We start from the raw sequence: 21,461 nt of genomic DNA, 5'->3' as shown, positions 1-21,461 counted from the left end.
ACCATAAATCTGTAAACCATAACACCATAAATCTGTAAACCATAAACCTGTAAACCATAACACCATAAATCTGTAAACCATAAAACCATAGATCTGTAAACCATAAAACCATAAATCTGTAAACCATAACACCATAAATCTGTAAACCATAACACCATAAATCTGTTTAACCTAACACCCTAAATCTGTAAACTCAACACCTTAAATCTGTAAACCATAACTCTGTAAACTAAATGCCTTAAATCTGTAAACTATAACACCATAAATCTGTAAACCATAATACCATAAATCTGTAAACCATAAACCTGTAAACCATAAACCTGTAAACCATAACACCATAAATCTGTAAACCATAACACCACAGATCAAATAACAGGGGACAGAACACAAGTGAGAGCTGACCAAACAGAGGGTAAATATAAAATTAAGAGAAATTCTTCAATTTTGATACAAAACCTTATAGTACCTGTACTGTATAGAGCTAAATAATGTATTTGTTGAATAAAACAAAAACTGAAATAAGAGGAGAAAAACAGTAACAAAATGAGTACCGGTAATTACATAAAACATACAATACTCCTTTATAATAAGGATTTTGATTTTGCAGATTATGCCAGGTGCATGTCTACTGTATAGAGGAGGGAGAAAAAGAGGATTACTATGGAGTGAAGGGGTGAATACAGAAGCACAAGGCCGCAAGTGCCAACGCAAGGGTAATGGTGTAATTGGTACCAAAGTATTCTCTAATTTGAGTTCTGTCTTGTGGAGCTTGGATTTGCGGCCTTGTGTTACTCTCACATGGTCGAAAATAGCACTGAAAGGTTTCTGTTTGTGGAGTAACAAACAAAAAACTTTAGGGGCTTGTTTCTTACTTTTAAAAATGGTGCTTGCAGCCTTGTAATTCTAAGGCCCTCTGTTGTACAATTCACAAACTATACTGTACTAACTTGGCATTATAAAGATCTTGTTGACCAACAGCATCACTAACATTAGCCACAACAACAGTGCTACACATGGGATGTAAGTAAAGCAATTTTGAATGTTGCTGTAGAGAATTTACAGCAATACTGATGAGACACTGACCATGGGCATACCTGAAAGCATGAAAATTAACTGAATATTTATACTGTAGTTTGTCATTAATCAATAATGAAAGAATCAGATGGTCAGTTTTGGGGTAAGGATCCTAATGTAAATTTCTATGTTATCAGCACTGCTACACACTACAGTATTCAACAGTACATACAAAAAAAATATAAAATTATAATTCCTATCAACCACAGAAAATAAATATCTGGCTTACTGAGAAATTAATGTTCCTTTTCTTTGTAGCAGTTCATTTTCTCTCATTCCAAATGTTTGGTGGGAAACAGAAATATAATTCCAAAAGGCTGACACTACTGCAGCAGGTGGCACCAAGCAGCCTGAACCTTCCCATTGTAGAGTGAGTGTTGTCATAATGAGACAGGAGTTATCAACAAAGCTGAAGGTTGTGTGGCACTGTTTTCCCTGAGACTGTAATATATAATGGAAAATCTAAACATGGATTTATAAGTTCTGAAATATTATAGGTTGGCAAAGGCTATGAATCATAAAATCAGGATTAACAAAGTTGCATATACAAAATGCTTCTATTTCCTATTATCTTCAAAAATTGCTTTGGAACCATCAGAAAACTCAACCTCACTTTCTACATGGTCTCCTGCCTACAAAATTTGGCAAAACAGCTAACACATGCAATACCAACATTTTGTACAAATATTAATCTGAATATAATGTATTTAGAAGAGGTTCAGCAGCCCAGTGGATACAGTGCTACCTCCTGTCTTTAGGGTTGCTGGTGTAATATGAGGGCACCCCCAGTTTACTGGGCAGTAAATGGGTGCCTAACATTACAGTTGGGGATGTGAAGGCAATCAAGTGCAGTGCCAGACTAAACAGTCTCTTCATATGACAAAGTCCCTGAATATGCAATATTCAACCTTATGATAAACTTTAATAAAACAAATGTCTATATTCACCATTTCAACCATTAGAGAGAAATCTTACATGAGAGATCATGTTGTAAGAATACATAAGTCAAAAACTTGTAACTCAGTAGGATAGGATATATTACCCAGAGACGCAGACTAATGGGTCTTGGTGTGAACCCCTGAGGGATAAAGCCAATCTGGTGTGGTAAAAGTGATATGACTTACAAGTAATAGGATGAATCACTAGAGCAGTGCAAACATTTTGATTACTTTTGCTTTAATCATTCTGAGCTGAGCAAAAGTTCATTCCTTTTTAGGGGGTTTTAAAACTTTTCTTCATTTAAAATGGAAATAAAATCAAGATGATAAAGATAGAAATACCGGTAGATTTATTAAACAACCGAGCCCATCCCCGTCCTCTAACTTAATCCAACCTAACCTAACCAAATTTAACCCTCTATTAGAGTAAAATTTGCTCAAACATGAAAAGTTTCAACATAAAGCTGCCCGTGTGCCCAAAATAGCAAGCAGAGCCACCCTAGCCATAACTAAATGCAATGGGACAGAAACAAAGGCCAGGTGGATTGCAATGTTAGGTTCCTGTTACTACCATGAAATTGTTTAATGAAGCATAAGCCATCTATTCACCTAACTACTAATTGTTAAACATACAGTTGTGGCAAAACAAGTTACAGTGTGTCAGTGTGGCATTTCAGAAACATGTACATGGAAAATTTTATTGTTGAAGAGTGGCATTGTTCAAAAACCAAAAACATTCACACGTCTGGGCAGCCCTAGTTCTAATAGGACCAAATATTCCAAGTAATACTGCAGTATGGAAGATAAATAAATATAAAGTGGGTCCCAAAAGAGATGGCCCATTAGAGGGCCAGCAGAAACAGAACAATGAACAAGAGGCAGTGTGGCAAGCACTGTAGTCAACCACCTTCACTTTCCAAATGTAAAAATAAGGTACCCATTCACAGCTAAGTGAAATGGGGAGGCCCTGAAGGCTGTATCCACCCCAGTGCTGCACCCCAAGAATAATAATGCCTTAAAAATAAACCAACACAATATAACGTACTCCCTGTAACAAGAAGCATGAGGTCACTTGAGTCTCTCTTGACAGTAGACTGGGTAGTGGGATACCACTGTGACACAACACTACTGACCAATGACCAGGAATGGTGCTTGAATTTTTACTGCAAGGTTTTGTTAAATCTTTCTCCCACAAATATACCTGGAAAGATAAGATTTGTAGACAATGAATATGAAAAATGGAAGTCCGGTCCTTAAATCCTATTTCCTAGCAGAGATAATAAACAGGCAGGTCCTATTATTGTATGAGGACTAATCTTACTGGTGCCCTGAAAAGGGAGACTGGGAGTAGGCATATACTGTATAATTAAAAGAACACACTACACCACCTGTGGCTGCCATTTGCATTCTGCTCCCATTGACTGCCTACTGCACACACCAGGGAGAAGCCAACTTAGGAGTGGGAAGTGGTAGTACTGTACTGTACAATATCATGACACTTTACCAGACTAAATTCCAGTCCAGTACAACAAAACTTCTGACACTTTCTCCAGATGAAATATTAAAAGCTATTTTAATCTAACTACAGTACTGTCCCTTAAACGTTGTAGTCTTCAATTATGGTATGCGGTAAATGGATGGTATAAAAATATATTCTTATGATTCTTGCCCGTTTAAACATCCTGAAGGCTGACCTTACACCCACAATGCAGTGCAACCAAAAGCAGACCCTAACCCATGAGATGATGCTCACTCAGGCTTCCTTACCAAGAAATATTATGATTTTTGTAAGGAATGTGCTAATCATTTTTGTTTAATTAAATGCATGGCTTGTGGTAGGTACTATTTAGAGTACTGGCACAGCAGCTACCTTCAAGGTCACCTGCCCTTGAAGCAAATACTGGGCCAAGGCTCCACCTTACTAACCTGGATCAACTGAGAAAGAAGCTCTTTATACATAGCTTCTGGACCAAGCAGACTGTGCCAGAGGGTGTTCTTATGAAGGAAACTCATAGTCACTTGATAAATTACTTAAAGGCCATAAACAGATAACTGTACAGTACACAGTTACATAGACAGTTATATATTTGCTGAGGGGTACAAAAAAAAATTATATGTAGGGTAAAACCTTTTAATTATTTCACCTAACCACACATAAACTATAAACCATTTATGATAAAAAGACCTATACATGTTGGGACACCACTCAGGCCTGGTACTTGTGGCAGCCCTCCATTATAGGTTGTCAAACTTATCCTCTGTATCTAATTCTAATTAATAAAAAAAAATCAAAAATTTTCTTTTAAGTTTGATTGAAAATGTGGTGATATTAACATGTACACAAGTAAAGTATAAGTATAAAACAACAAGACTATATTGTACACAAACTGAACACACCTGACTCGCACCCAGGACCACAATAACTTTTGAACAGTCAGATGAGGCAAAAATATTTGGCTTATAATGTGACGGCGAGGAACAACCAGGAGCGGACTCAACATTTTCTGTGGTTTCATTGTTCCCAAGGTTCTGTGGTTTTAGCTGCTTAAAGAAATCCTGCACAGCCTGGAGTGGACCATCTGTGAAAACAATAAGCCATTTTACTCATCTTTCGCTTCCAATTCTCTCAATAAGTTACAGCTTGGCAACTGGTAGTATATGTCTCTCCATGTTCACAGCTAAGAGGGCAGCTGGGCATTGAGAGTTTTGGTCAGGTTTTTCATAAAGGTAGGTTGAGATGGTTCAGGCAGGTGGAGAGAAGGGAAGAGACCAATCGAGTCACAAGGTGCCTGAACTTGAAAGCAAAAGAGAAGAGAGCCAGGGGTAGGCCAAGAATGACATGGGGAGAGGTTATAAGAAATGATCTCAGAAATAAACCTGACAAGAGAGGCTGCAAGAGGCTGCTAACCCACATAAGTGTGAAAAATGGCCATAAAACTGTGATAATGATGATAAGTACTGCAGTGTTTTTTGCTGAGTGAAAAAGAATGACAAAAAGTGATAAATAACTCTTGACAGAGAGTATGAAGGAAGGATGAATAATATAGAAGATAAATATTGTACAGGACTGGGAAAAGTAAGGTAATGGTTCTTGATAGGAAAGAGTTTGACATACAGTACCGGAATACATTTTGACAAACCATAAAGAACATAAAAATTAAGTGAATAAAACTGAAAAATCACGGTGGAGAATTAGGAGCGGGAGTAAGTTGAAGGCTTAAAATATTTGGAAGTCCTGTTGAATATGAAGGTTACAATGGAGAGAAATTAATGACAACAATAGATGGGAGGAGACTGGCTGGAGCACTGGGAAGTATCACCAAGAGAAGAGAAGTAAGCTTGAAGGTAAATATGGAACTGTGATAGTTTAATGGTTCCTGCTTGACTTATGGCAATGAAAACATGGACTTGGGATGGAGTAGAATACTAAAAAATTCAATCAATAGAGAAGCAGACTCATGCATGGGGAGTTTAGAAGGGCAGTGGGGTCAGAGGGAGTGGTGGTGGATTGGGTAAAAATAGCTTCACTAAGATGGTACTATACACAGATGTGAGATTATGCACGAGTAAAAATCAGTCAAGCCGGTGTATAGAGGCAATCATAACAACAATAACATAAGTACAGTATCTATAATATACACAGTCAAGATATAATAATTAATTGTAAAATATCTAACCATGTGAATCCCTGCCTGTTGAGCAAGTCCCATGTGTGACAAGGGCAGGAATTCCAAGTGCTTGACTTAGAAACTCAGAAGTTTGGTTCCAGAAGAAAATGTCACCAGATGTCAAGATGCCATAAATATAAGTACCTGAAAAATACACAGTTTTAAGTTTAAGGTTCACTGAGAAATGGAAAAAATAAATAAAATCAAAATACAGTTCACAAAATATAGATTTACTGTATATAATGCAGTCATATCCGGTAAGTAGCAATCATGCTTAGTGTTCCAGTGTATTGTACTGATGACAAAAACACTAGATTCATTGATTGGTAAAAAAAAAAAAGTGAGAGTTGGAGAAAGAAATGCTGAATTAATCAAAGAAATCCGAGCTCTCACTGTTTCCCATTGATAATCTTAAACTTCCAGTAACAAGCTTAGTCTGATCAAACTTCACTTCACACACAACGGGAGGAAGTGTTTTTGAGACGCCTCATCACCAATTCAGTCATAAAATAGAATTTTCAGGATCAACCCACCAGCTATAACCATACAACAGTACCAAGGAGAGACAATTATTTGAACTCAACTTGAAGAAAGAGAAGAGGTGGAAAACTAGTGCTCTATAACACACACAGGGAGGAGTAACTACATATCTACAGTACAGGTACAGTACTATACAATGACCCTGTTTAAACATTTATATCTACTAGTTACCCATTCCCACTCCATAAGGGATGCAGTCTCCAAGCATGCGGTCACTGCACAACTCCAAATATTCGTCCCACATAAAAAATACCAAAACTTACCATCATAGGTGTAGTTTACAGCTGCTGCCGTCTTAGTTATGTGGCTTAGTTTCTGGATCTTGGAGGTACAACCCGTGCGTAGGTCCACTTCACCCAGGAATTGGCGGGACACTAAGTATACTTTCCTTGCATCCTGAAAACAGTGTGATCAGTCACCATTATAGTGTAACCTGTTGTTTGAAAATAACATTACGTCTTTATGATAGGTATACTGTAGCTAAATATTTGTTGTATTTGTCAGTTTGATGGTGGACATTTAGTCATTTGTGAAACTTAATGGAACCATAAAACTAGCTGCTGGAGGTGTGCCTTGGGGTTCATGTTTGGTACTGCTTCTGGTTGGGTCGTTACCCGGTAAGTGTTGGGCTGTCATAGAGGCAAGACCACACCTTTCACCATTAATCAGAACAAACAAATAACACATCAGTAGTATGCTCCATTAATTTGTGTCAGTGCCAAGACATAATAACATAGCATCGACACGTAATGTAACACTTGTGTCACCGCTGTTACATGATGAATCTACAGTTCATTTAAGAGTAAGTTGCTTGTTTGTTTTCCTACAGTGATGCAAGATGGGTCCTTTGAAATATTGGCCTTCTAGGTTTTCATAAAACCCAGTAAAATATGGGCTGGCAACTACAGGTCAATAGACAGTGCAAACTGGAATATGGATTTCTGAAAGAGATATGTAGGGAATAAACCTAACCTCTAGAGCTTTTTCACTTAAAAAGAAAAAAAAAATAACAGTAATACTTGAAGAAATTCAGAGATTATTTTCCTATGTAATTATTATTACATTCCAGTGTGTTGAGGAGGTAACAGCCACACAGAGGTACCAATGTTAGCTGTGGTGACTGTGTTCTTTCTCATTGAAAAATCTATGAGGGTGATAGGTAGGTAGGTAAGTAGTAGGCAGCTACCAAACAGGGAGGTACTACCGCCTGGGAAGATATTGGAAGCATAATGTGTTGTCTAATGGTAGACCTTGCTGCCACATAGCAACACAAAAATTGTGACCAAGTCCCAGGTAGCTGATCTGACTTTCTGCCTCATTTACACACAATTGCTGGGTCTCAATTGTTTCTCTTACTATTGACAACACAACATACAAACATTGTTTCTCACTTTTGATCTTTTTCATTTTGTATTTCTTTATGGTTTTATTATTATTATTATTATTGTTATTATTATTATTATTATTACAGTAATCCCGTGTTTTTCGCGGAATTACGTTCCTGAAACCCCCGCGAAAAGCCAAAACCACGAATACTCTTTTAAGAATCACTGAATCTGTGGCCACCAAACAGCTCTGGTAGGTCATGCACTTAACTACGCCAGTACGCCATGCTCTACGCTCACGGCCCAGTGGTCACACTGATCACTGATGCACTGTACCAGCATTTACTAACCTCATTATTTGAAACTAATCATATTGTAGTACTGTATAATAATGGAAAAACATAAACACAGTTATATTCCCCCAAAAATTATTTACAAGTAAATAAAATGTTATATATTTTGCCGAGGTGGGCAACACCCGCATTGCCAGCCTCTCCCTGCTGTCCCGGCGTCTGCCCGCCCTCACACAGTCACGCCAGCCTCTCCCTGCCAGTCCTCTTCCACCCTCATTCCTCTACTTGAAGACTTGTATTCTGACAAAGACACCACATCTCGAGCCAGAGCTCACACCACCTCTGAGCTTGACCAATAAAACTGATTTTTCTGTTAAGGACATCACTATTCTTGATCTCTTGGTCACTTCAGGTTTAGAGTCTTTGCTAGTAATATTTGCCTTTGATGAGGCTGGCTTACGTCCCGGAGCCACGTGGGAGGACAAACAGAAGAGATAATCACAGTATATATATAGAGAGAGAGAGAGATGAGCCAGATGACTACAATCAGTAATCAGCTCCGCTACCAATGATTGAGGCCAATTCAGTCTTAATATGCACTATTGGAGGGCATTAGGCCAGGTAACAAGTACAGATGCATGGATACCACAACCTGAATGTCTCCAGCAGGTAAGAGTATAAGAAAAAATATTAACAGCAAAAAATAACTGTGGAGAATTGAGAGTCTGTGTTGAGGGTAAAGATGGAACATGACAAGTACCACACTACTGATAGTTTACTGAATAGGAAAAAGTATGATGCTCTAAATGCCTTACCTCTCCAATCCAGTGTAAGTTGGTCCATGAGTTTTTCTTTTTGAGAAGTGTATCACAAGACAGCAGAAGAGGTAGATGCATTATTCCTTTTTTTTATTTTATTTCCAAACTTTCACCAATATTTCTTCTTGACTAGACATACTGCAAAGAAAGTTTTAATCTGATTAATTTTGGTCAGGTGCAATCTTTTCATGCACAGTACAGTATACTTGTACTGTACAGTACTATCACCATCACCATAAAAATGCCCCCTCCCCAAACCTACCCTAACCTAATCTTCAGAATATGATGACAAAAATCCCATAGAACAGATGTTCATTCAGATATTACCATACAAAAATTTATACTGATTCATCATAAACATAACCAGTAGCTACAGGTACAGTAACAATAGGAAACTTTATGTTGATTCTCGCCAAGAATATCCCAAGGAAGCCATTAAATGCATATTTCCACTGTGGGTTCCTCATGGAGTCTGTTGATTCATGAACAGTGAAAGGTTGGGTATTCCTCTGGAACAGTATTGCACTTTAATCAGGAACTTCAGGAAATTTTTATATAGAAGATATATAAATGCTTTCTTTTCTTATCTCATAAACATTCCATAAAAAGATAAGGCTTTGTAATTTGGGTAATAAAATTTCTGAGATATTTTTTTAACTTCTGACAATTACTCCATCAATGCATTACGACATCACATTTACTGTTTACATGTTGAGCATTCCATTTCATCCACAGGTACGCTTCCCAGCAACCGTTCTACCAGGGCCGGATTAAGACCCTTAGAGGCCCTAAGCACTTAAAAGATTTTGGTGCCCCCCCCCCATATATATGTAATTCAAAATATAAACAATATTAAACCATAAAATAAAATGTTATTTTTCGAAATTAAACAAAATTTACAATAAGATGGAAAATAATGTTTATTTTTGTATACGTCCACTTTATTTATAGTTGAAAAGTTTTCTCCTACTTTTTTTAATTGCAAAGTCTTTGATCAGATCCTCAAAACTAGTCTTATGTAACACATCTGCTTCTATACTTAGTAGAGATAAGGCATCCAGCCGGCCTTGTTGCATAGTTGTTCTGATGGGATTTTTAATATACTTCAACTTAGAAAATGAACGCTCAGCTGAGCAATTTGTGACCATTAATGTTAAAAATATACGAAAGCCAATATCAACATTTGGAAAGGCACACTCAATATTGTCTTCTACAATCATTTTATAAAGTTCAGCATGACTGAATCTTGTTTTTACATTTTTTGTTGCACTGAACTTAATGGCGCACATATAAGTGAAACTGCTGAAGCTCAGCTGAGAAATTAGTGTTGAAATCCTCTGGGTAAGCATCAATCAGCTTTTGACAGCACTGAGAATACCTTTCAATCTCAGTAGATGATGAAGTGGCATTATGTGGCACATCACTTAGGAAAGAAAACCTCTCTGCTATTTCTTTATATATCTCTCCTCTTCTTCTCATCTCAGTTTCAAGTTTGTCAATAATTGTGTAAAAGGTGGTGATACGAAATTTATCTCTGGCATTCAGATATACTTCTGGTGCATCTCCGTCACTGGGTACCTTCTTTCTGATACGTTTGCGAGTTTGAGCTGCCTTGTAATCAACATCTGGTAGCATATCCTTTGTAGCTGCTTTATATCTTTCAAATTTATCTCGTGAAGTGCACAGTTGGTGAGCTAATGATCCATACAGATCTGCACATGTTTTTAAGTTCACATCCTCATTTTGTAGAATTTGGCTTACTCTATGAAAATTTTGCAAAATCTCATTCCAAAAATTCAACATAAAAACGAATTCTAGCTCTTGCATCTTATTTGCAATATTATTTGCTTCTCTTCTAGTGTCTCCCTTTTGTGACTGGTCTTCAGCTATACATTCTAACGCTTCTAAAATTTTAAGGAAAGATTTCAAAATTGCTGCTGTTGCCATAGCATGTGCCTCCCATCTGGTATCAGAGAGGGATTTTAAGACACTTTCATTTCCAATGCAACCTTTAAGAATTTTCCACCGGCTGGTTGAGGCTGAAAAAAAGTATAGAGCAACTGCACTGTAGAGAAGAAATTAACAGCCTCTTGACAGCAGTCAACAGCACGTCGGCCTACCAGATTTAGTGAATGAGCCGCACAGGGCACATATATAGCAAACTTGTTTATTTCTAGAATTTTTTGCTGCATCCCCTTATAACGCTCAGACATGTTTGCAGCGTTGTCGTAAGATTGACCCCTACATTTTGAAAAGTTTAGCTTACAAACTTCATGTAAGTACTGCAACACCTGATTTGCCATTTCCTCACCGGTATGGCTTTTCATTTCCAGAAAGGTTAAAAAGCATTCAATAGGCTGTCCATCTTTTAGGTACCTAAGTACAACACTTAACTGATCGATATGTGATAGATCTGGTGTTGAATCAACTGACAAACTAAAATAACCAGAAGATTTTACTTCGTCAACAATGAGCGCGTGGACCTTTTGTGCCACTAGTTGAATGAGTTCCTCACAGGTGGTTTTGGACAGGTAAGAAGGATTTCCTTTGCCAGAATTTCCATATTTCGAAATGTGACCTGCTAAAAATGGATCAAACTGGCTTATCAGCTCAAGCAGCCCTAAAAAATTCCCATTTTGCAATGATCCAAACCTTTCTTCTGTTCCTCGAAAAGCCAAGCCACGTTCAGCTAACGTACGAATAACAGCTATGACACGCCTCAAGACATGTTCCCAGTAATCACACTCTTCCTGAATTTGTTTTTCCAACTGTTGCCCCAACCCCGAACCCTGTCTGCGAATTAAGTATGTTAGCATAGAGTCTCGGTGAGTAGTGCTTTTTTCATGATGGTCAATTACAATAGTATTTTGCCAGTCACTGAACCCTTCTCTTATAACAAAAGTTACCATATGGTCCATGGTCCATGGTAAATCCAGCTATGGAAAATTTCTGTGGTGCCCCCCTTCCCTTGATGCTCTAAGCACGTGCTTATTTTGCTTAATGGTTAATCCAGCCCTGCGTTCTACACACACAATCAACCAGTAACTACTGTAACTTAAGAACATTTTTGTATAGATGATACAGTAATAGATAATAACTTTCTTACTAAACTTGGGATATTATTTAAGCAATTTTCTCCTGGACAGTGTTTTATACACACAAATACTTCCACAGTTTAACAACCTACCAGCTACTACTACAGTATACGATTTATCAGAGTAATACTTGATGAGAGTAGTCCAGCCATAAGGGCCAACTTGAGGTGTACTGACCACGGTTGTACATGCTAGTTAACATAACATCAGACGATTCATGTTACGCTCAATAGCCCATAAAACATGTACAGTAATACCCCGCTTTAAACGTTTCCGTTTTACGCGCTTCTACATTTACGCGGTACCCCGCCAGAACCGGAATTCCCGCTTTATGCGGTGCATCTACTCATATACGCGGAGAGCGGCTGGCGGTCATCTCGCGCCGCGCCATTTTTGGATTCAAACCTCCCGCCATCCCGCCATGTTGGGTAAGCGGCGCGAGTAGGTTGCGCAGTGTATGTCTTTGTTGCGTTATCGGTGACGTCATATGACGTATTGGACTGTGATTGGGCCAAGCATCCTTGCCTCTTTCCCCGCTAGCTGTGACTGGTTTAATGTAATATGACGTGCCCTGCCGCGGGAGGGATGAAGCCCCTTGACCTACCTGCGTCAGTTACACCCCTCCCGGCCACACCATGTATATCGGTATCTATTGTTCCATAAGAATGGCTGCCACCGGACCACCTCCACCACCACAGAAAAACCTTGCATTACCTGGACCCAGCCGCCCTAAGCCAAAGAAGATACGACGTGCCCTAAGCTACGAGGTGAAGTACAAGATCATCCAAGAGTTGGAGAAAGGAACAAGACAGGTTGATTTGGCGCGCCAGCATGGTGTGAACGAATCTACGATCCGGACGATAAAGAAGGATGCAGCCAAGATAAAGGAGCACATGAACATCAAAAAGTCTGCAGGTGCTTCAATGATCAAGTATTGCCACAACAAGGCGCTTCTCAAGACGAAGAATTTACTTGTGAGCTACTTGATTCGTCAGGCAAGACGGAACATGGCAGTTGACACGCGGTCAGTTCAGGAGTACGCACATGAACTGTACGCAGCAATGTCACGTAAGATGGGAATTGCAGAGCCCAAACCCTTCAATGCTTCCTCTGGGTGGTTGCAGAGGTTTAAGAAGAGGAACAAGATCACCAACATTAACATTGGTGGTGAAGGTGCGTAAAGTGAGGGTTAACTGTGTATATATATATATATATATATATATATATATATATATATATATATATATATATATATATATATATATATATATATATATATATATATATATATATATATATATATATATATATATATATATATATATATATATATATATATATATATATATATATATATATATATATATATATATATATATATATATATATATATATATATATATATATATATATATATATATATATATATATATATATATATCTAGGTATATGCTGATAACCACAAGGATAGAAGAAAACACGAAGTTCCCAAGCGCTTTCGTGTAATTCACATCTTCAGGGGTGAGTACAGACTAGAGAGAGAAATACAAACCAAGGTGTATATATACAGAGGAGGGTGAGACCAGGTCCACAATGGTCAGGTATTAGGTAATGACCCAACTAATCTTTAAATAGCACACAACGGTTGGTGGTCAGGTCAGATGGTCAGGTGACCAGGCCTTCTCGCCTGGTTACAAATCTTCTTAATTACAAAATTGTCCAGCTTGTACATGCCGTTACTCAAATTCATGTTGAATGCTTCGGTATGTTTAATAAGACTAGATTCTATGATGTTCCTACTATCAATTGAATTACATGGTAATATTGAGGAGGCATTATCCCAGTCAATGCGATGCTTGTTATCCCTCAAATGAACAAACAGAGCATTGGATTCCTGGCCTGTCCTAACACTGTATTTGTGTTGTTTAATTCTGGTTGCGAGATCTTTACCTGTCTGGCCTAAGTAAAACATATTACATTCCTTGCAAGGAACTTTATAAATGCAACCAATTGTGTTGTTGGGGGAGTTCTTGATTAACATTTGTTTAACAGTGCATTTATAAAGTTCCCTGCAAGGAATGTAATATGTTTTACTTAGGCCAGACAGGTAAAGATCTTGCAACCAGAATTAAACAACACAAATACAGTGTTAGGACAGGCCAGGAATCCAAATGCCTTTTTTTTATAAAAAAGAATTCCATTTCATTCTAAAATACTAAAATACAAAAGAGCAGTAATATTTTAGAATAGGTTAGGTTTGGTACCTCAGATACTGACAGAAGACTTCTATTAGAGGATAATGAGGCTGTGACTCCAGCTGTAAACTTTTGTTTGTACAGGTAATTGTGTGGTTGGTTTGGTGGTGGTCAGGACTATCATATTAAATCTGTGCTTTATGATTAAATTTTTGTGCCTGGTGGGCCCAAGCTTTATCTATTTTCCTTTCAAAATCAAAACTGAGTCAGAATTCACTACCCAATCTAGCAGATTATTCCAAATTCTAGTTACTCTGTTGCAAAAAGTATATTTCCTTAGATTAAGTCTTGATCTCTCCTCATATATTTTCTAGCTGTGTCTTCTCATCGTTGATTGTTCTTTCATTTTAAGTAAATCTTTACATATTTGTTGATCATATATTCCACTTGTAATTTTAAATACCCATACTTCTATCATGTCCACCTCGGGTTCTTTATGCCAGCATTGGTAGCTTCAGTTTTTTTAGCCTCTCCTGTTAGGTTAAGTCCTTCAATCATTTTAGAAAGTAGCTGTAAAGTATCTCAATAGAAAACTATGAAGTGAACCAACCCTCAGTCTTAGAAAGTAAACATGGCTGACAGACTCAGCCATCTTCTCAAGAGTTGGAAAAATTTTAAGTTTTGCCAGTGAACCAGCCAAATCTACCTAACCTGACCTAGGTTCGGTTGGTTCGTTTAAAATCTCATATTCAATGAATCAAATATTTTTTGGTAAAATTATCGTTTGTCATCCACCTATTTGAAAGTAGGTCAGAATCGTTCAAGACACATCAAAACCATCGGGAAAAACATAATTTCAACCTAACCTAAACTTCTCTGGGATGATGGTAACTTAAAATCCTGAAATTGGCTGGATGACTGAAAGGATAATAACAAATTTTCTAGTAGCTGTTAAGTGTTTGGAAGTACTGTATTCTGGTGGATAACAGGAAACATCTGACATGTAAAGAGTGAAATATGGCATTGGGTAATACTCTACGTCACTCTCCCCCAATATAATCAGCATTACCTCAGGCTGTCTATGAACATGTTTATCACATATAGTAGTGTAATGTTAGTTCAACCGTTAAGTATTCCTAAACACCTAGTATAAAATCTACGTTACTTCTCTAAGATACACAGCATGATACAGGTACAGTTGACACCCACAGATTCACTTCGCCATTTACTGTTGATTAAATATTGACTATACAAATTATAAAACCATTTTAATTCAAGACCAAACATGAAACTTGATACCTTTGGTGCATTTATGAAGTGATGTCATCCTCACCTCACACTCAGAGGTCCTCCTTCACCTCACACTCAGAGGTCCTCCTTCACCTCACACTCAGAGGTCCTCCTTCACCTCACACTCAGAGGTCCTCCTTCAGCCGCTTTGTTTTGAAGTAATGTCTACATCTGCTAAATAATTACTTTATAGTCTTATCATAAAATTCAAACATATTATACTATTATATTACATAATTTTTACACTATCCATGAGAACATAGTAGTTGGTGTTAATAAAGTGTTTGTGAGGTAGTGGTGACAGACAGTGTTATCCATCAGACGCCTCGTGTTTGTTGACATCTGGCGCAGGTGTGTGAGGCCGCCCGCGACAAAGGACTTGGACACTTCCGGCCGTTTATGGTTTACCAGCTGCGCGTGGTGCTAGTGCTGACTAACTACAAGTTCTACGTGAGGTATTTAACCAGTAGAGATTTGAAATTGTACTCGTGTTTATATTTAAAAGTGAAATTTGATAGTAAAGCAGCATGGTAGAAGGCCGCGTCATCCTGAAGCGGGTCGGAGCGTCCATCTGTCAGTCACCTGCGTGCAGATGGTGACGCTACCGTTGACGCCACGCCACCAGCCACCTCACCTCTCCAACACTCCATCCTCTGCTTTTACACAACTACTGTAAGACCTGTGATCACATGTTGTTTGTGAGGCCTGGAAGATTGCAAGTTAACCTCTTCCAAAAATTTTGTTTGTGTGTTTGTTTAGCCACCTGAGGTACATCATTGGAAAGTTGTTGAGATTTTACACTAATGAGTAGCTGATAGTTGTATGAGATGGTTGTAAGTTATTGTGTAATGCAAGCCCGCCTTAACTTTATGGTTAATTTTGTGCTTCTAATGTATATTGGTATGTTTCAATCATTTCTGGTTGTATCTTAAGGTCTCCTATACTCTTGAAATACCAACTTTAGGATATTTAACCATAGCTATTAAAAGCTTTCGTATTTCATGTAAAGGCCAAGAAGCTGACAAAGACAACGTTGTCCACAAATTTTTTTTTAATTTTCTCCTGATCACAAACCATGACCATAACATCCAACCTTTGACACTGCCGTGGCTCCTTCTCTGCTTCTTTTAATGGATCCTTTCATAGCGAGTATTTTTTTAAGATAATAAAAATAACTATTATTTAGATTAGGCTAAGTTAGTCCAGCTTATGAATAATAGAACATATAATACAGCAATATCTGCTGAGTGTCTTGTTATTGTCACTGTCAGATTAACCGAAAAGATCATATGTTGCCACTAAAGGTTTGTGTTCAGGAGGAAAAATCGTAAACATTTTATTACAGTAAACATTTTGCTCATCTTTTTTTTTCTACTTTCATAGATCCAAAGTTTTGACATTTTTGTTTTGCTTTTCATAACTTTTTGGCAGCAATGGAAGAAGATGAGGTGCTGATACAGTCATCTCAGGGTTTTCTGTACCGGACTTCATCAGTTTATGAAGAGGAATAAACAACATAGTGTACTGTATTAAGAGTGACTAACTACGCTAAAAATGAATACACGGTTCACAGGATCATTATGTGGAGTAATGGCAAGATGCTAAGGATTGGTGGGAACACTGATGTGTTTAGTATTCCAGAATTTGATGGAACGAATAAAATATTCAGTGGATAAGTTAAGCATTTCTTCTTCAGATAAGATTGCATCAAATATTAAATCTGGTGAAAGCAAAACACCTCACAACCAGTGGTGCAGTTTCTCAGTAACTAGTGTGTTTAATATTGACTTATATTCATTGTGGCCACCAAAAATTTTCATTGAAAACATGTTTGTAGCATTTTACTGTATTATGTTTTGGGGAAGGGTTTTTGTAGGTACCGTACATGTCTCGACTTTTATATTGGAAGTTTATGAGAAAATATGATTCAATTTCTGAAAGGTTTTTGTCAAACAGAACCCTTTTATTGTTTGTTATCAATATAAATGGTTAGTCTTCTGAGGTAATACAGTACAGCTCCTCCCCGACTTACGACGGGGTTTGGGACCCAAATCCAGGTTGTAAGTCGAAGTCGTCATAAGTCGAAAATGCTTAAATAATACATAGAAAATCTAAAATGGGTGTCTCTTTTTTTCTTCTCAACACCACAAAACACTCACTTTTAAGCTTGCCAGCTATTTTAAAGTGAATTACAAACGAAATTTTTGTCTGTGTACTGAGGTTGGGACTCAAAAATATGTAATTTGACAAAATTTTGGTACGACTGAGGCAGGTCGTAAGTCGATTGGCCGTAAGTCGGGGAGAGCTGTATATAAATTTGAGACTAAAACATTATAAAATATTGTGAATTTGCTGTTAGTGATATAATATTAGTAGCAAAGCAATAGAGTAATTAATTTTTATCTTTAAAAATACAGCTTAGAGTGTTGCATCCCATACAATACAGTACTAGTAGATTAACCTAACTGATGGCTTTAATATTGGCTCATTAGTTATTACCTGGTGGCTTTGTTGCTGAAATATAAATCTGGTCTAAGTGATTTTATTTAAGCTGAGTTCAACAAAGCTCGACATAATTTTGGATGGATGCTAATTTTGGTTAACTTCATTTTTTGTGTGACTAACCTCAGGTCATATAGCTAAGTGGCAGTTGCCAGATGCATAGTTGTAGACATTGAATCTTAGTTTTACAAGCTCGTATACAGTACTATAGTTTTACAAGCCCGTATACAGTACTATAAATTAACCTTAATATTTTAATTAAATCGTGAAGAAACAAGTGAAATAATATAAGTGTTCAGTAAATGATAAGTAGGAAGTTTTATATCAAATTTTGCACACATAAGGATATGGCTGTCTTAACCAAGCTATGTTCTCATTATCTGGTCAAATTTAAGGAGTTGGGGCCACATTTTATATATTACCGTACCTAGTAAACGTAATGTACCCTTATTTAGTCAAACCTGACTTTCAGAATCACAAGCTTTACAGACTTCACCAGGGATTGTTAAGCTGTACCAAGCACTCCTTACAACTTGACTTTTAATGTCAAAAAGAGCTTCCGGATCTGAGGTTTCTTGGAATTCATCAGATATGATATTATTTTGATGAAGGACTCCAGAAACTTCACAGTTCAGTACCTTTATGGATTAATCATCTCTTAAATGTGGCTCATACTCTCTGGGCATCACTGATAGCTACGTGCAGTTCAAGAAACACTATGATGGATGGTGGGCAGTTCAGTCGTAAAAAAATAGTGGAAACAATTGTTATCATTCACTGTCACCTGTAGGTTACTAAGTTCATCCTGGGTCATAAAGTCACCCTCATACTGGAACTGTTCATTGATATTTTTGTTTGGTTTTGCCAACTGCATACAGTAATTGATGCTTATATTAATACTGTACTCACACTCTACATTTCAGTTGTTTAGAATTATTTTGAGCATTCATTGTCCCTTCATAAAATGGTATTATTTACTGGCCTGACAAACTCCTCACAGTGAAACCACCTGCATTTATCATGTGTCCTTGGCTTGTGTTCATGTAGGTTTCCAGTCTGCAGAATATGATTAGGGGATCAGGGGCAGATACTCATGCACTTTAATGGACTCTTCTTCTTTATATATATATATATATATATATATATATATATATATATATATATATATATATATATATATATATATATATATACATATATATATATATATATATATATATATATATATATACAGTATATATATATATATATATATATATATATATATATATATATATATATATATATATATATATATATATATGTATATATATATATATATATATATATATATATATATATATATATATATATATATATATATATATATATATATATATATATATATATATATATATATATATATATATATATATATATATATATATATATATACATATATATATATATATATATATATATATATATATATATATATATATATATATATATATCTCATGATCGAGTGTGAATATGTCCGAGTTGATCGTCAGGGGACTAATATTATGAGCGTACGTAAAGAAGCTAAATCACATCTATTCATAGACTATTTCTCCACCTGGTAGGAAGAAGAGGTGCCACCATGAATGATGAATGTCTTTCCTTGACCTGGAATAATCATGGAGCTACTTATAGGCAGACTCTGAGTATCCTTAGAGAAGAGGTAAGAGCACCAGTAAACTTTATTTGTGTTTATATACTGTACCTTACTGTGCTGTATAAAGAATTTGGCCATTATGTTTGTCCATTCATCTCTTATTTATCCTGGCCACACACTTTTTCCTTGTCCATTCTCATCATCAGCATGTATTGTTTCACTCTCCCTTCCCTCCCATGCTGTAGTCTGTTTCCGTCTCCCCAGTTCACCGACCACATTGTACCAGGTGGTCCTTTACTGTTTCACTTCTTGTGAATTTCTTTGAGCCAACATCATGTTTGTCTAGTCATTGATACCCTTGTGGGGCATCATTGTATTAAAATACAAGTACAGTAGAAGTCCAAAAATCCGGACTGCTTGGGGATTGGGTCGGTCCGGATTTTCGGATTTTCCGGATTCTGAGGCAGTACTTTTAAAATTAAAATTTAAGGAGGAATAAAGAAGAGATGAACTGGTACATTTTGATAGTTTATTCATTATCAAATAAAGCATGCTTCATTTATCAAAACGAGCAGTTTTAAAGAAAAATAAAGTCAACACTAGACAAAAATGTAAACAAACTGTCTAATACCATGACGAGTCTTGAAATTCCTAAGCCATCCATCACTAAATGCGCACTCTGATTCAATGTTCATTTGCTCCTTAAAAGATTTTGCTTTGGCAATAAGCATCGGCCCAGAAATTGCCATACCTTCTGATCGTTTTAACAAAAACCATTTGTGCAACACTTTATCAAGATTTTCTAATTTGGGCCAATGTAAACTTTTTCTTTCAGCAATTTTAATGTAAGGCTCAGAAGAAGCTGTGAATTCTAGAATTTTATTCTTTGCCCTTTTTATATCATAAATTGTAGACTTTCCAATGTTGTATGTTTCCATTAGAACAGCATTGCTCACATTACATTCTAGTTTCTTAATTATTTCAAGTTTGTCACTCAATTTCAATGTGTTCTTCTTTTTCTTCACACAACGAAGTTTATCTACTTTAGGGGCCATTATTATGGGCTTGTACTCTGTACATGGAAAGAGTAGGACTCGAAATTACATACGTTGTCACAGTTTGATTGCTTGTTTTAAAGTGGCGATCGTGTGGTCGTTTGTTGTCACTGTGCAGCTGTGGCATTCACGCATGCACACATACACACAAAAGATTTATAGTGCCTCAAATTTTACATTTCAGTTCAAGCTAATTACAAAACTAACAAAATTAGCTACCTATAATTTACAATTAATTTTATTATTAGAATTATGTAAATTAATTTTTTAAAGCAACTCCATTCATTCACGTAACCCACAAAAGCCCCCGCTAAATTTAAAAAGTTTGGGTTTTCGAAAAGTCCGGATTCTCGGGTGGTCCGGATTCCTGGCATCCGGATTTTTGGACTTTTACTGTAGTATAGTACAGCAGTTGATTACCATTGAACAACATAAGTTTCCTCTAGCATTATCTTTCTTATATTTTGTGTAATTTAAAGAAACTACTGTACTGTACATTTACAGTTTGATGTTGAGAGTAATGGCTCTACAAATTGTTGAATAATTGCTCTTGAATAAACTTGTATTGCAGGCTTTTCATGCAGTGTTCAGATGATTTTATAAGTCATGTAATGTAACTGATTAGACAACATGTCTATGAGTTTGACAACCCAGAATTTATAGGCTTTCAAGCCCCTAGAGTTGTTGACTAATACTAACACAGGGTTACTCTCGACTTGCTTATAAAATTTGATATCTTATATCAATAGGAAACTGAGAATTAATTGTGGTTTCCCAGTAAGAGTGAGTTGAAGAGAACCATCTGTGGAGTCAAGATCCTATAAAAAATGCATTCATCCAGTTTTGATTGGGTGAGTAGACCGCAGTACATTCCTTGATTGCAGCAATACATTACACATTAGCATAATGTTCCCAGTTGTCAACCGTTGCATAATTTAACTGCAATGGCTGGCTATTGTTGTGAGCTGCCTGGTGTGATACATCAACTGTACCAAGTTTATCTCTCACCTTTTCTAAACTAATTGTTTCTTT

General features: G+C 36.7%; 2 protein-coding genes across 8 annotated transcripts in view; one reads left to right on the top strand and one right to left on the bottom strand.

Moving 5' to 3' along the window:
- LOC121855908 overlaps positions 1 to 15,384 on the bottom strand; it is a 38,408-nt gene extending 23,024 nt beyond the window's left edge. For 3 of the 5 annotated variants that reach the window (XM_042351088.1, XM_042351093.1, XM_042351091.1), the window contains exons 1-8: positions 15,246 to 15,376; positions 8,654 to 8,794; positions 6,484 to 6,616; positions 5,690 to 5,824; positions 4,410 to 4,591; positions 3,058 to 3,213; positions 1,304 to 1,515; positions 948 to 1,094 (exon numbers count right to left, since the gene is read on the bottom strand). In XM_042351088.1, coding sequence (XP_042207022.1) covers positions 948 to 1,094; positions 1,304 to 1,515; positions 3,058 to 3,213; positions 4,410 to 4,591; positions 5,690 to 5,824; positions 6,484 to 6,616; positions 8,654 to 8,734 — 1,046 coding nt within the window. In that variant the 5' untranslated portion in view covers positions 8,735 to 8,794; positions 15,246 to 15,376. Of the gene's footprint in view, positions 1 to 947; positions 1,095 to 1,303; positions 1,516 to 3,057; positions 3,214 to 4,409; positions 4,592 to 5,689; positions 5,825 to 6,483; positions 6,617 to 8,653; positions 8,795 to 15,245 lie in introns of those variants that run through there. The other 2 variants (XM_042351090.1, XM_042351092.1) reach the window with 2 other exon arrangements.
- A 186-nt stretch (positions 15,385 to 15,570) lies between these two features.
- The window catches only part of LOC121855911 (zinc finger and BTB domain-containing protein 49-like), a 17,577-nt gene continuing 11,686 nt past the window's right edge, over positions 15,571 to 21,461 (top strand). For 2 of the 3 annotated variants that reach the window (XM_042351103.1, XM_042351101.1), the window contains exons 1-2: positions 15,571 to 15,691; positions 19,343 to 19,440. In XM_042351103.1, coding sequence (XP_042207037.1) covers positions 19,360 to 19,440 — 81 coding nt within the window. In that variant the 5' untranslated portion in view covers positions 15,571 to 15,691; positions 19,343 to 19,359. Of the gene's footprint in view, positions 15,909 to 19,342; positions 19,441 to 21,461 lie in introns of all 3 variants that reach the window. The other variant, XM_042351102.1, reaches the window with a different exon arrangement.

The sequence above is a fragment of the Homarus americanus genome, unplaced genomic scaffold, assembly GCF_018991925.1.
Source record: "Homarus americanus isolate GMGI-L3 unplaced genomic scaffold, GMGI_Hamer_2.0 scaffold19117, whole genome shotgun sequence".
Classification (NCBI taxonomy): Eukaryota; Metazoa; Arthropoda; class Malacostraca; order Decapoda; family Nephropidae; genus Homarus; species Homarus americanus.
Note: the sequence above shows the minus strand (reverse complement) of the source record. Positions and strands in the feature narration are given on the sequence as shown.